This window comes from Hemitrygon akajei, chromosome 22 (assembly GCF_048418815.1).
Source record: "Hemitrygon akajei chromosome 22, sHemAka1.3, whole genome shotgun sequence".
Classification (NCBI taxonomy): Eukaryota; Metazoa; Chordata; class Chondrichthyes; order Myliobatiformes; family Dasyatidae; genus Hemitrygon; species Hemitrygon akajei.
The window spans coordinates 48,360,073-48,373,516 of record NC_133145.1 but is presented as its reverse complement, the minus strand read 5'-3'; the positions used below and the strand labels follow the sequence as shown (position 1 = coordinate 48,373,516).

At 41.6% G+C, this 13,444-nt stretch overlaps 1 protein-coding gene across 3 annotated transcripts in view; it reads right to left on the bottom strand.

The window, feature by feature from the left end:
* Nucleotides 1–12,154, bottom strand: part of LOC140714720 (zinc transporter ZIP11-like) — a 770,421-nt gene extending 758,267 nt beyond the window's left edge. For 2 of the 3 annotated variants that reach the window (XM_073026220.1, XM_073026221.1), the window contains exon 1: nt 12,017–12,154. In XM_073026220.1, the coding sequence (XP_072882321.1) occupies nt 12,017–12,124 (108 nt within the window). In that variant the 5' untranslated portion in view covers nt 12,125–12,154. Of the gene's footprint in view, nt 1–432; nt 517–12,016 lie in introns of those variants that run through there. The other variant, XM_073026222.1, reaches the window with a different exon arrangement.
* Between the last annotated feature and the right edge of the window lie 1,290 nt (nt 12,155–13,444).

Sequence of the window (13,444 nt, the reverse complement as noted above, 5' to 3'; positions counted from 1 at the left end):
GGTGTGCAGCATGCACAATACTTCAAATTAAAATTAATAACATATTTTCCTCTAAGTGCAACAAACTTAATTGCCTCAATAAATTGTGTATAAATGAAAATAAATTTACTTCTGATAACGGAATCAAAAATAGAAAACGTCATCAGAATTTCAATCCGAAATGTTAACACTGGTTTTCCTTCCACAGATGCAGCTAGGCTGACTGAGTGCTTGCTTGCAACGTTTTCTGCCTGTATTTCAAATTACTGCTCAAACGTGATGAATTGTGCCAATGGTCGCCTCCAGAGATGCACACATTCCTTTAGATCTGCAAGTTTCCAATAGATTATGGACAAAAATAACACACAGGCCAAAGGGACGTGCAGGAAGTTAAACGTTGTTACTTTTGAAACAGCGCACGCATCACCCCCAGTTTAGCAACATCTGACTTACCTTACAACCTGCACACATTGGCGAGTATTTGGGCGACCGACGGTTTAGCATTGCCGGCTGCTGCGGAGCTCATCTTGTGCTGTGTGAGAACTCACGTTAGTAGTTGGCCACGCTTCCAACTTGTGAACTGTCCAAGTTACAAACAGCTCGCAGAAATGAAACCCTGCCTCAGCCTGGGGTAGGACCTGTATTACACATTCACAGACACACACACACACACACACATCACTGACACGTTTAAACAGAGGGGAGGGGAGGTGCCCATGTCTTTGCTGCGCACTCACCTAATTTTAACATTCCAATGTTGCACTCTGAACTATTACTGCGATTCCTCTGTAGATCAATGTTGCATGGAATTCCCACTGTTCTTTGCCATCTCCCTCCCACAAATGTAATACTGGTAATCTCACTACCTCCTCATTCATAATGATGCCCATTATAATTATTCAAACCCAGGTGTTGGTTTTTCCTCCACCATCCACATCCCTATGATGTCATCCTCTGAACAATTTTTTTTTTGTTTTAAACAATTTCTTCAATCTTTGCAGTAAAGGGATGCTTGAGGAAAATGAACCTGCAAGGTGCTAAACTGCAAGGTGATGCATTTTGGAAGGGCAAACCAGAAGACTGAGTACAGGATTAATGGTCAGTTACTTAAGAGTGTGGATGGACAAAAGGACCTTGGGGTTCAAATCCATACATCCCTTAAGGTCGCTGCACAGGGTGATAGGGTAGTTAAGAAGGCCTATGGGATGCTAGGCTTCATTAACAGGGGGACCGAGTTCAAGAGTAGAGAGGTCATGTTGCAACTCTACAAATCTCTGGTGAGACGGCAATTAGAGTATTGTGTTCAGTTCTGGTCGCCTCATTACAGGAAGGATGTGGAAGCTATGGAGAGGGTGCGGAAGAGATTTACCAGGATGTTGCCTGGTTTGGAGAACAAGTCATATGAAGCAAGATTAGCAGAGCTGGGACTTTTCTCTTTGGAGCGTAGAAGAATGAGAGGGGACTTGATAGAGGTCTACAAGATTATGAGAGGCATAGATAGGGTGGATAGTCAGTACCTGTTTCCCAGGGCACCAATAGCAAACACCAGAGGGCATATGTACAAAATTAAGGGAGGGAAGTTTAGAGGAGACATCAGGGGTAAGTTTTTTTTTTTTTTTTTTTTTTTTTTTTTTTTTTTTTTTTTTTTTTTTTTTTTTTTTTACACAGAGGGTTGTGAGTGCCTGGAATGACTTGCCAGGGATGGTGGTGGAGGCTAAAACATTAGGGGTATTTAAGAGCCTCTTGGACAGGCACCTGGATGAAAGAAAAATGGAGGGTTATGGGGTAGTGTGGGTTTAGTACTTTAACGATTATATGGGTTGGCACAACATGGAGGGCTGAAGGGCCTGTACTGTGCTGTAGTGTTCTATGGCTCTATAGTTCTATGGGGTTTTTTTTAAATCTAGTAAATAGTTTAGTTCCCACCTTAGTAACCTTCCAAAATGGAAATATCCCACTCCTCCATCTCCTAAGCTGATCAATAATCTACTTTCAATTCCAGGAGCCACAATTTTGGCCGAGGGTTCATTGAATACATAAAACTTATATTCATGCTCATCCTTCCAATCAAAGTGTTACCCATTCCCTTAAACAGAAAATCAATTTCGCTCACACGAATCCACTCCCTCTCCAAATTTGCATCAACTCTCAATAAAATCAGCTCAAATTCCTCCTTGGTTTAAGTTCACTACTTTCCTCCCTCGTACTCACCCACCAGTCTTCAGCCATACAAACAAGTCTTGTTTTGGGTAGTTCCTCAGGATCCAAGATGAGGTCTGTGACGTGGTGCATTCCTTTGCACTTAGCAAAGCTTCTAGGCTTAAGTAGTCCCTTTCCCAACCCAAGGACATCAAAACCAGGTTTAATAGCACAGGCATATGTTGTGAAATTTGTTGTTCTGTGGCAGCAGAACATTGCAATTCATTAAATTAAGAATATATAAAAAACTAAATAAGTAGTGCTAAAAGAAAGCAAAAAATATATAGCGGGGTATCATTCATGGGTTCGTTGTCCATTCAGAAATCTGATCGTGGAGGGGAAGAAGCTGCTCCCGCAGAGAAGCAATAAAGGCAACCTCATTAAATATATTTAAGACACAGTCAGATACAATTTTGAATAGTATGGGAATTAAGAGTTATTGCGAAATGGCAGGTAGGTGGAGCCAAATCCACGGCCACATCAGCCATGATCTCATTGAATGGCGGAGCACGCTCAACAAGCTAACACTGCTCCTACTTATGTACTTAAAACCTAGTTCTTTAAGCAAACTTTGGTTCCGTATTAACCTTTGTCCAAGTTTATTTCTGTGGATCAACTTTGGAGTGTTCTCCTTGGCACAAAGAAGTGGCATGAATGCACATTTTGGTTGTTATTAATAGCTTTGAGACATCTTGCAGGTCCAGAAAAACGCAGCAGTCTCAATTTTGTCAAACATTTACAGCTGCTCAGGGTTATCAAATCCAGGTCTTGGTCTTGGGGATTTGACTACCAGTAAACTTTGATTAATGAGAATTTATTATAGAATCTCCCCCCCACAAACTCTCCAACTACAATGGTTGTCTCTATAGTGAAGATAGGTGAAATATCCTCTTTTGTAACTTCGTTCCAACTCTTTCCACAATTATCCCTTTGCCAATATAAATAAATGCTTTGGGGTTTTCTTTAATATCATCTGCTATTGCAATTTCATAACCCTCCTAATTACTTTTTTTTTAAAAATTACCCCCAAAACATTCTATACTTCTGCAAGGCCTCAATTATTTTCATTCCTCTAGATCTACAATAAGGTAACATTGTTTTCTCCACCAGCCCCCAATAAACCTTGAAATTAAGGCTCCTTAGACTTATTCAGCTTATCCTTCAGCATTCTGGAACATATTGATTCTAAACTCCTGCTATTTCATATTCAAATACCTCCCACTCCTCATTCGTATGTGTCCCTGAAAGTATAAAGGTGGACGGGAAGTAACTGCTACCTGAAAGTTTCAAGCCTGTGTCATCAAATTGAAATCAGGCTCCCCCCAATTCAGGGCTTGCATTTACAGTCTATTCTTATTCCCCAGAAGAACCTTAAAACTTTCAATTGCATTCACCATCTATGAAATGATCTCCCGCTGACATTACCTATCTCTGCCTGGATACATTACCAAGGTTTAGACCTAATATTGTCACTCCTCAAATATGAATCAATGTACTGACTCAAGAGCTCTCCAGGATGAATTTTAAAAATTCTACCTCCTCTCAACCTTTAACACTACAGTGATCTCAATTTCCCCAATATCATTAAACTATTATATTTATAGCTCTTAAAATAACAGCACAAAATGGCTGAGGCGACAGTAGTCAGCAGTGTAGCAGTTCATGAAATGTTATTACAGCACCAGCAACCTGGGTTCAATTCTGCCGCTGTCTGTAAGGAGTTTCTACGTCCCTCCCGTAACCACGTGGGTTTCCTCAGCTTGCTACGGTTTCTTCTCACCTGGGTATATTGGGGTGGCATGGGCTCATTAGGCCAGATGGGCCTGTTACTATGCTGCATCTCCGAATAAATACTCTCAAAGCTTTGTGCACTCAAAGTGGCATTGCGAGGCACTGTAATTCCAACCTAATTCAGTACAAGTTGTCACCAGAGATAAGATTCATGAAGAGATGACACTCATACCAGGTTTTTTTTTTCTATACAAATAATAAGATACATGCATCTTACAGAAAATCTGGCATGGTCCCACACAAGCTTTTTGTCAATTACTTTCTTTTTTACATGCAAAATTTGATAAAATAATTATTTTTAATCCTTTTGTGAGAGTTTTTTTAATCTACGTTGAATACAAGTGTTGCTGGCAAAGACAACTGTGTTCATATCAACAGCCCCTGAGAAACATCTTCTCAAACCCACATGCCCCATATGACAAAGACACTTTCAGTGCTTTTCAGAAGCAACTGCAATGATCTTTCCTCTGACAAGACTAAGAATGTAGCAAAGAGCTACACAGCACAGATAATAGACCCTCCAAGCAAGCTGCGTAACTGAACCGGTCCCATTTGCCCACATCTGATCCATATCCCTCAACCTTTCCTATCCATGCACCTGTCCAAATGTCTTAAATGCTGTACTTTCACCCACCTCTACCACCTGCTTTGATAGCTCGTTCAATATACGCACAACCTTCTGTGTGAAAAACTTACCCCTCAGGTCCCTTTTAAATCTTTCCCCTTCTCATTCTAAACCTATGCCCTCTAATTTTGGACTCCCCTACCTTGGGGAAAAAGACAGTAGATAATATGATTGAATTCAGATGATACGAGTCCTTGGAAGATAAACACAGATATAGACACTCACTTGTGTGCTGCCCTTTTCCTCTGAAGAGGAAAGTTGGGAAGATTAGGAGAGCAAGTAACCAAAGTGCATTTTAATTTAACCAGCAGTAGTGATGGTGGGAGAGGAAGCTCAGTATAGAAGGCAGGATACTGATGAAAAGGGTTATTTCATCAAGGTTGAAGGCAATTGGAGCTGCATTCTTTCAGGAAAGTGGTGAAAGTTCCAACACATTTCCAGTGTACAGCACCTTGCAGAAAATAGGCAACAGGGATTAATCACGGCAAAACACCCCATTCTATGACCTACCCTCAAATCGAATCCTTAGATACGTCATTACACACGGAGAGACACATGATCCTGAACACAATGTGACCAGGGAGTTTTCAAGACGACCAGAAAGACCCAACAATCCATGTTGGATAGAGACAGGGCTTTATGCTTTGGCTCTTGGTACAGTCACCCATGCCAAAAAGGTCCAAAGGGTAGAAACCAGACTAAGAATAGTCCACCATTCCTCCGGGTTTGGAGATTCATCTCAGGGCTAACAACCCTGACTGGTCAAACAGAATTGTTAGGGAAACAGCAATGAAGAATCCTTCTACATCTGCATGTAATGGTGTTCCTGAGTGTCCACCTGAGACTTGTATCATTGACAGTAGTGAAAACTGAGAGGAAGCTACTGACATGAAGAACGTGCTGAAACCAGCAGAGACAGAGAACCTAAACACCAGCGGTGTAATGGGTAGTAAGTACAATATAATTACAGTGGATTCCAGTTAATTACGCCATCAATTAATCAGGGTAGCGGCTTACTTTAGACAATGGTTAAAAAACAAAACTAATTGAGAAAAATCGCTATGATTTCCTTTGTTTAGTTAGCCATTTAATTGGGACATAAGACTGTTGCCGGACAGTTTCGAACCAGTGTCAGTAGCGTGCACTTGTGTGGCTATTAGACAGCACATCGTGCTTAGAGTGAACAGTGCTTAAACAGCGTCAGTTGCACATGCTTGCATTATGCTATCGATCTGAGCAACAGCTGTCAAATCAAAAAGATATTTTTGATAATTTTGACTTTAAAAGATTTCAGACCTTTGCCAGGATACCACGAAAAGATTTGACATCAGCCAACAAAATTACCCAAGGTGTCTGCGCTGATTTTGTTCATTTACAGTCAAAGGACCACTGCAGCGTGCAATGATGAATTCCTCCAATCGATAACTCTTGGAAACTAATACACTCTTATAATACTGTAGTAGTATTGGTAGTGTTCTAATTTCTTCTGTATTTCATTTACATACAGTACACAATAAGTTTCTTGGTTAAATGGAAGTTTGCCCTTTTTAAACTATTTCCATAATTTGGGCAGCCGCTTAATTGGGCCGAATGTACGGGTTCCAATGTGTCCCAATTCACCGGACTCCACTGCATCAACAAACATCTACACATTTGAGAATGCTGGAGTTAAGATCATTGATGAAGCAGCTGAAGATTATTGGACCCCTGGAAAAGATCTTCTGCAACAATATCACAGGGCTGAATTGATTGGACCCCAACGACCTGTGCACGAGCCATGTCTCAAGCCTGTGAAAAACTTTTCCCCTTACTTAGCTACTTGACTAAAATCAAATTTAACGTTGATATCAAAAGCAGTCACTGTCACTCCATCTCTGAAAATTAACAATAAACTAGGGATGAATAAACAAGAGTTGGTTTCTCCAGCGCTACAGAAGAGAGAAGACTTGGGAAAAGGCTGAAGAGTAGATAGCTGGCAACTCCCCCCCCCCCCCCCCCACCCAGAGTCAGAAAAATTAAGACGAGATGGGAGTTCAAAGGAGATGCACAGGATTTTTTATTTTAAAAGTGCTGAGAATGCACTGTTAGGTGTGGTGGCAAAGGCAGATATTTATAGGGATATTTAAGATTCTCTGAGATAGACACATGATTCAACATCTCTCTAGAACATACATGTCAAACTCAAGGCCCGCGGGCCAAATCCAGCCCGCGGTGGAATTATCTTTGGCCCGCGGGATAATATCTAATTACTATTAAAGCTGGCCCCAGTAATCGAAGCGCCTATGGCGTATGATATGGCTAATGCTGAGTTTATTCAGGTACCAGGTTTTCAGGGTTTTTAGTGTTTATTCGGCAGTCTTCTTCATAAGAAACGGAATTTGTAAAGTGAAACACTTTGTAGTTATAGCAGAGACTGAGACACATGAGAGCAGGCTGAAAAAAACGGAGGCAACAAAAGCCGCGTTCGCACGCGTCCGACTGATCCGGCCCGCATGAAGCTGCATTTTGCTCAATCCGGCCCGTGACCTAAAATGAGTTTGACACCCCTGCGTCTAGAACAATCCATTGTCCCCTTAGTTTGCAAGGCAGCAACCATCATTCCAGTGCCAAAGAAGTTGACAGTAACTTGCCTAAATGACTATCATCCAGTGGCATTAAGATCAACCATTATGAAATGCTTTGAGCGGCTGCTCATGGAGCACATTAAAGCCTTTCTCCCGGTTACACCAGATCCTTTCCAGTTCGCTTATCACTCAGATTGATTCAATGCTGATGCAATAGCCTGTTCCTCCCTCTCTGTCCTGTCCCACCTGGAAAATAGGGTCTCATAAGCCAGACTGCTGCTTATAGACTTCAGTTCAGTGTTCAACACCATCATACCCCAGAAACTGGAGGGGATACTGTGCTCACTGGGTTTCAACACCTCCCTCTGTAATTGGAAACTAGACTTCTCTGCAACAGTGTCTCGTGTCCCATTACGCTGAGCACTGGCACTCCAAGACTGGGTGCTCAGCCCACTGCCGACCCGTTACTGTGTCGAAGATCCAGCTCAAACTGTGTCATCAAGTTTGCGGATGACACAACAGTCTGCCTCATCAAGAACGATGACAAGATGGAGTGCAGAGGGGAAGTGGAGCAGCTGGTGGATTGGTGTGAAAAGAACAACCCAAGCCTGAATGTGGGGAAGACAAAGCAAATCACTGCAGACAAACCATTCCCCCCTCTCTGTGTGAATACAAGGCTCCTCTGGGGAGTGAGTTAAATGCATCAAGTTCCTGGGAGTTCATATCACAGATGACCTCACCTGGTCCCTCAATATCTCCTCCCTGTACAAGGCACAGCAGCACCTGCACTTCCTAAAAAGACTGAGGCAAGCTAAGCTCCCATCCCTCCATCTTAACTGCCATTTACAGGACCACCATCTGTGGAATTATATGCAGAATTAAAAGGGCTAAAACCTAATTGACTTACTGGCAGCTTAACAAGTCGTGTGAGAGAATAATGTACGAACAGAAGTGCTTGTTTCATGAGAAAGCTTCTCTGTCTACATTTATCAAAGTACGTATGTGATAACGAATGTGTATCAGCAGCCCAGACCATACTTGGGGGCTCACTTGACTGCAGATTTTCCCAGGCTCTGTGAGCGGGGACTCTGTTTTGTCAACCGAACGACACAAGATTGCTAATAAAGAGTATGTACTGTTCAGTAAACTGTGTTGTACAGTTATTCCCCGGGTCTGAACCTAAAGGCCTCTGGTAGACAGGCAGATCGACACGTTGAGAGCGTCCTGACAAGTCGCATCTCCATCTGGTATGGGAGCAGTCGCGCATCAGACCAGAAGTCCCTACAAAGAACTGAGAGAGCAGCTGAGGATCATAGGAAACTCCCTACCATCCATCGAGGACATTCAAAAGAGCACTGCATATTCAGGGCCCTTGGTATTATTAAGGATCCCACCCATCCATCCAGCGTCCTCCTTGACTTTCTACCATCAGGCAGGAGACTGTGATGCATAAAAATGAGAACGGTTACAATAAGAAACAGTTTCTTTCCCCAGGCATGAGGGTTTTGAACTCCTGGCTGCATCATATTTGAAGTGTTACTGGTTGATCTGTTCCATACCTTACAATTGTTAACATTAATGCACTTTAGTCTGTTATTTATGTGTGATACATCTGTAGATTTTATCCTTGCCTTCATAAGTTATCACATGGTAAGTGTGTTATGTGTACTAATGTGCTTTACAACCTGGTTTGCTCCTACATACATTATATGGTAATATACAGTTGAAGTCAAAAGTTTACATACACCTTAGCCAAATACATTTAAACTCAGTTTTTCACAATTCCTGACATTTAATCCCAGAAAACATTCTGTCTTAGGTCAGTTAGGATCACTACTTTATTTTAAGAATGTGAAATGTCAGAATAATAGCAGAGAGAATGGTTTATTTCAGCTTTTATTTCTTTCAGCACTTTCCCAGTGGGTCAGAAATTTACATACACTTTGTTAGTATTTGGTAGCATTGCCTTTAAATTGTTTAACTTGGGTCAAACGTTTTGGTAGCCTTCCACAAGTTTCTCACAGTAAGTTGCTGGAATGTTGTTCCATTCCTCCAGACAGAGCCGGTGTAACTGAGTCAGGTTTGTAGGCCTCCTTGCTCGCACACACTTTCAGTTCTGCCCACAATTATTTTTTTTTTTTTTTTTTTTTTTTAAATCAGATTGAGGTCAGAAAATGATGTCAAGTCTGGTTCATCCTTGGGACCAATTTCCAAATGCCTGAAGGTACCACATTCATCTGTACAAACAATAGTGTGCAAGTATAAACACCATGGGACCACGCAGCCGTCAAACCGCTCAGGAAGGAGACGCATTCTGTCTCCTAGAGGTGAACGTACTTTGGCGCAAAAAGTGCAAATCAATCCCAGAACAATAGCAAAGGACCTTGTGAAGATACTGGAGGAAACAGGTAGACGATTATTTATATCCACAGTAAAACGAGTCCTATATCAACATAACCTGAAAGGTTGCTCAGCAAGGAAGAAGCCACTGCTCCAAAACAGCCATAAAAAAAGCCAGACTACAGTTTGCAAGTGCACATGGGGGCAAAGATCTTACTTTTTGCAGAAATGTCCTCTGGTCTGATGAAACAAAAATTGAACTGTTTGGCCATAATGACCATCGTTATGTTTGGAGGAAAAAGGGGGAGGCTTGCAAGCTAAAGAACACCATTCCAACCATGAAGCATGGGGGTGGCAGCATCATGTTGTGGGGGTGCTTTGCTGCAGGAGGGACTGGTGCACTTCACAATATAGATGGCATCATGAGGAAGGAAAATTATGTGGATATATTGATGCAACATCTCAAGACATCAGCCAGGAAGTTAAAGCTCAGTCGCAAATGGGTCTCCCAAATAGACAATCCCACCCCCCCCCCCCCCCAAGCATCCCTCCAAGGTATTGGAGTGGCCATCACAAAGCCCTGACCTCAATCCGATAGAAAATTTGTGGGCAGAACTGAAAAAGCGTGTGCGAGCAAGGAGGCCTACAAACCTGACTCAGTTACACCGGTTCTGTCTGGAGGAATGGAACAACATTCCAGCAACTTATTGTGAGAAGCTTGTGGAAGGCTAACCAAAACGTTTGACCCAAGTTAAACAATTTAAAGGCAATGCTACCAAATACTAACAAAGTGTATGCAAACTTCTGACCCACTGGGAAAGTGCTGAAAGAAATAAAAGCTGAAATAACCATTCTCTCTGCTATTATTCTGACATTTCACATTCTTAAAATAAAGTAGTGATCCTAACTGACCTAAGACAGGGAATGTTTTCTAGGATTAAATGTCAGGAATTGTGAAAAACTGAGTTTAAATGTATTTGGCTAAGGTGTATGTAAACTTCTGACTTCAACTGTACATGTAGTTAAAATTACAATAAACCACTTGACACTTGAACATGCAGATAATGTAAGAATATGGACAATGTACAGGCCAAAGGTAAATGCATTAGCTTAATTAGTCCAGCATATTTGGGAAACATTAATTCAAAGAACAAGGGGAGGAAAAAACAAAAGTGAAATTTCTTGTTGTGAGTTGGTTGGTGCAGTGACAGAGTCAGGTATTGCGAACGTGATCCAGACCTGTAAAGAGGTGATGGAAGAGAAAGTAGATGAGCTGCTTTAACACAATGAAGGCCCCAGGGCAGAAACTGCTAATATAAGGGACGTATCTTTAAGGTGCTGGTAGAAAAATATGGGGGAGGTAGGTGGCAGAGAATGGGATCTGCATGGAACATGCTACCAGAGGTGGTGGTAGAGGCAGATACATTAGGGACACTTAAGAGACTCTTAGGTAGGTACATGAATGTAAGAAAAGCGGAGGGCTATGTTGGAGTAAAGGGTTACATTCTATATCATCATTGGTATAGATCCTGTTCCTGTACAGATATGAAATGCTTGAGGAACTCAGCAGGCCAGGCAGCATCTATGGGAAAAAGTATAGTCGACGCTTCGGACAGAAAGTCCAGCAGAAGGGTCTCGGCCCAAAACGTCAACTATACTTTTTTCTATGGATGTTGCCTGGCCTGCTGAGTTCCTCCAGCATTGTGTGCGTTGCTTGGATTTCCAGTATCTGCAGATTCTCGTGTCTGTTCCTGTACAGTATTGTTCTATATTCTAAATTAAAACCAAAATAAATTTGCACATTTGAAATTTAAAACAAAACTCTCAAAACTTCTGTATAAAGCCTGAAAGTGCATACCACCATGCTCAAGGACAGCTTCTACCCGGCTGTTATAAAACTATTAAGTAGTTCCCTTGTATAATCAATTAGACTTTGATCTCACAATCTACCTCAGCATGATATTGGACCTTATTGTCTACCTACACCGAACTTACTCTGTAGCTTTAATCTGGTGCTGTTGTTTTAAGTTGTTCTACCTCAATGCACTGTGTAATGCTTTGAACAGTGTGCAAGACAGACTTCTCACAGTATCTCCGTACATACAACAATAATAATCCAATTGCAACTCCACTGAACGTTTCCAACACTATCTGCTTTGTTTCTGAAATTAATTTCTTAAGAGGCTGAAATGATATCTGAGGCCAAGTGCGCCAACCACAACCGAAAGGAGTCTCAATGAATACTGGAGCTTGCGTAACCAGGTGCAACTGACAGTGACACCTTTCAGACTTTACTGAGAACTGGAGGACTCTATGGGGCAATAATTGACTGGATTCGACTCTTCCTGCTTCCATAAATAGTAATCATGTTATTAACCATTGACGTTTAATCTTTCATATGTTGTTCAAACCTTTGAATCAAAGCTGGATGTTTAAGCATGTATAATAAAGGAGAGAGCGGTTATGATTTCATTCACATAAATTCAAATTGGTACACAAAATGTCCACAAATACCAACCTGCCCCTGTGCAAAGATGAACACCAGAGCAGCCCCAGCAGCGGTGAGACCCCAAGTGAAAAAGGTCCCGAGTAAGGTTTGCAGCACCGGACTCCAGCCCTCAATCATCTCGCTCTCCCTGGACTCCAACCAGCCCAACTCCACTCACTTCCGCATCCGCCACTTCCCAGCCACGCCGCGCTTGGCTAAACAGCACCGACTGCATCCAATGGCAAGCCGCGTACAAAGAACGCTACTAGCCTCATAGGGCACAACGCCTGTCTATCAAACCGGCGTCCACTGTCTCACGTGTAGCAATCCCCATATCCAGCGATTTCATTCAGAGAGAGCTTCTTAGTTCCGTCTTCGTATGCGCTTTACTGAAAAAAGGATTACATTAATTTTGTAAGAGGTGTAATGTTGCAATCAAACACTGATGTTTTAAGGCAAATTCATTTTGCAGTCAAACATTAAACTGTAAATGCTACTGCTTACACTGATGGCGATTTTCTTTTGCTCCAGTTTCCAATTGCTTCGCCTTGCAGGTCACAAAATTCAGATAAGCCACTTTACCGCATTTTGCAATTCATGAAATAGCTTTAAAATATCCTCATGACCAAATTTAAACAATTAAATATAGTTTTAATATATAATGCAACATTCAATGAACCGTGGAAATTTGCTATATTAGTGCTAAGTAAAAATACCCATATATTTGAACAATTGATGATAATCAATTTCTTCAGTTCGAACTATAAACCGTGGTTTGATGCATTGAAACTGGATTTATATCGAGCACCATAATATTTTCCCAACTCACACAAATCTTCCCGCAACTTTATAATTTCTGGACCGGATCTGCCTTGTCACAGGTTTCTACTGCTTCCTTATTTGTCAAGTGCTTGGAAGTGCGCCTGGGTGGACGTGCAATCTTTTCAGTCCCAAAAAAATAGCGTATTCAGTTCCTTCCTGTGTTTTATCATGAAATTTAAATATATCACGCACCTTCCTTCCCTACAAATTATTGAGAAACATTCTGAACAGGCAGGGGACCCCAGCAATGAACCCTGTGGAAATGACCAGCATACTCTTTGTTTTATAATCTCATAATCTTTGTTTTTTGTTTTTCTTAATTAGTTTTCAGTCCATGTTAGTAATTGTCCTCACATGTGAATCAATTTTGTTTAATAATCTTTAATCTTATCAAAAGCACAATGAATATCGAAATACATCAACTGGATTCCCACACACCTGTTAGTTTCAAACTCAGATTTATCCATTGTAATTCCTGTTCAGTTATCCAGTTTGGCTCCAATCCTATAGTCATTTTCTGTATGCCATGCTCCACTCTCTTGTCAGTTTAGTTAATCACAAAGGGTGGCCGGCTGGAGACAGTCTCTACCAAAGGTGGTCCTTCCCTCTGCTAGCCCTCAGGCCATCCTTGGGCAA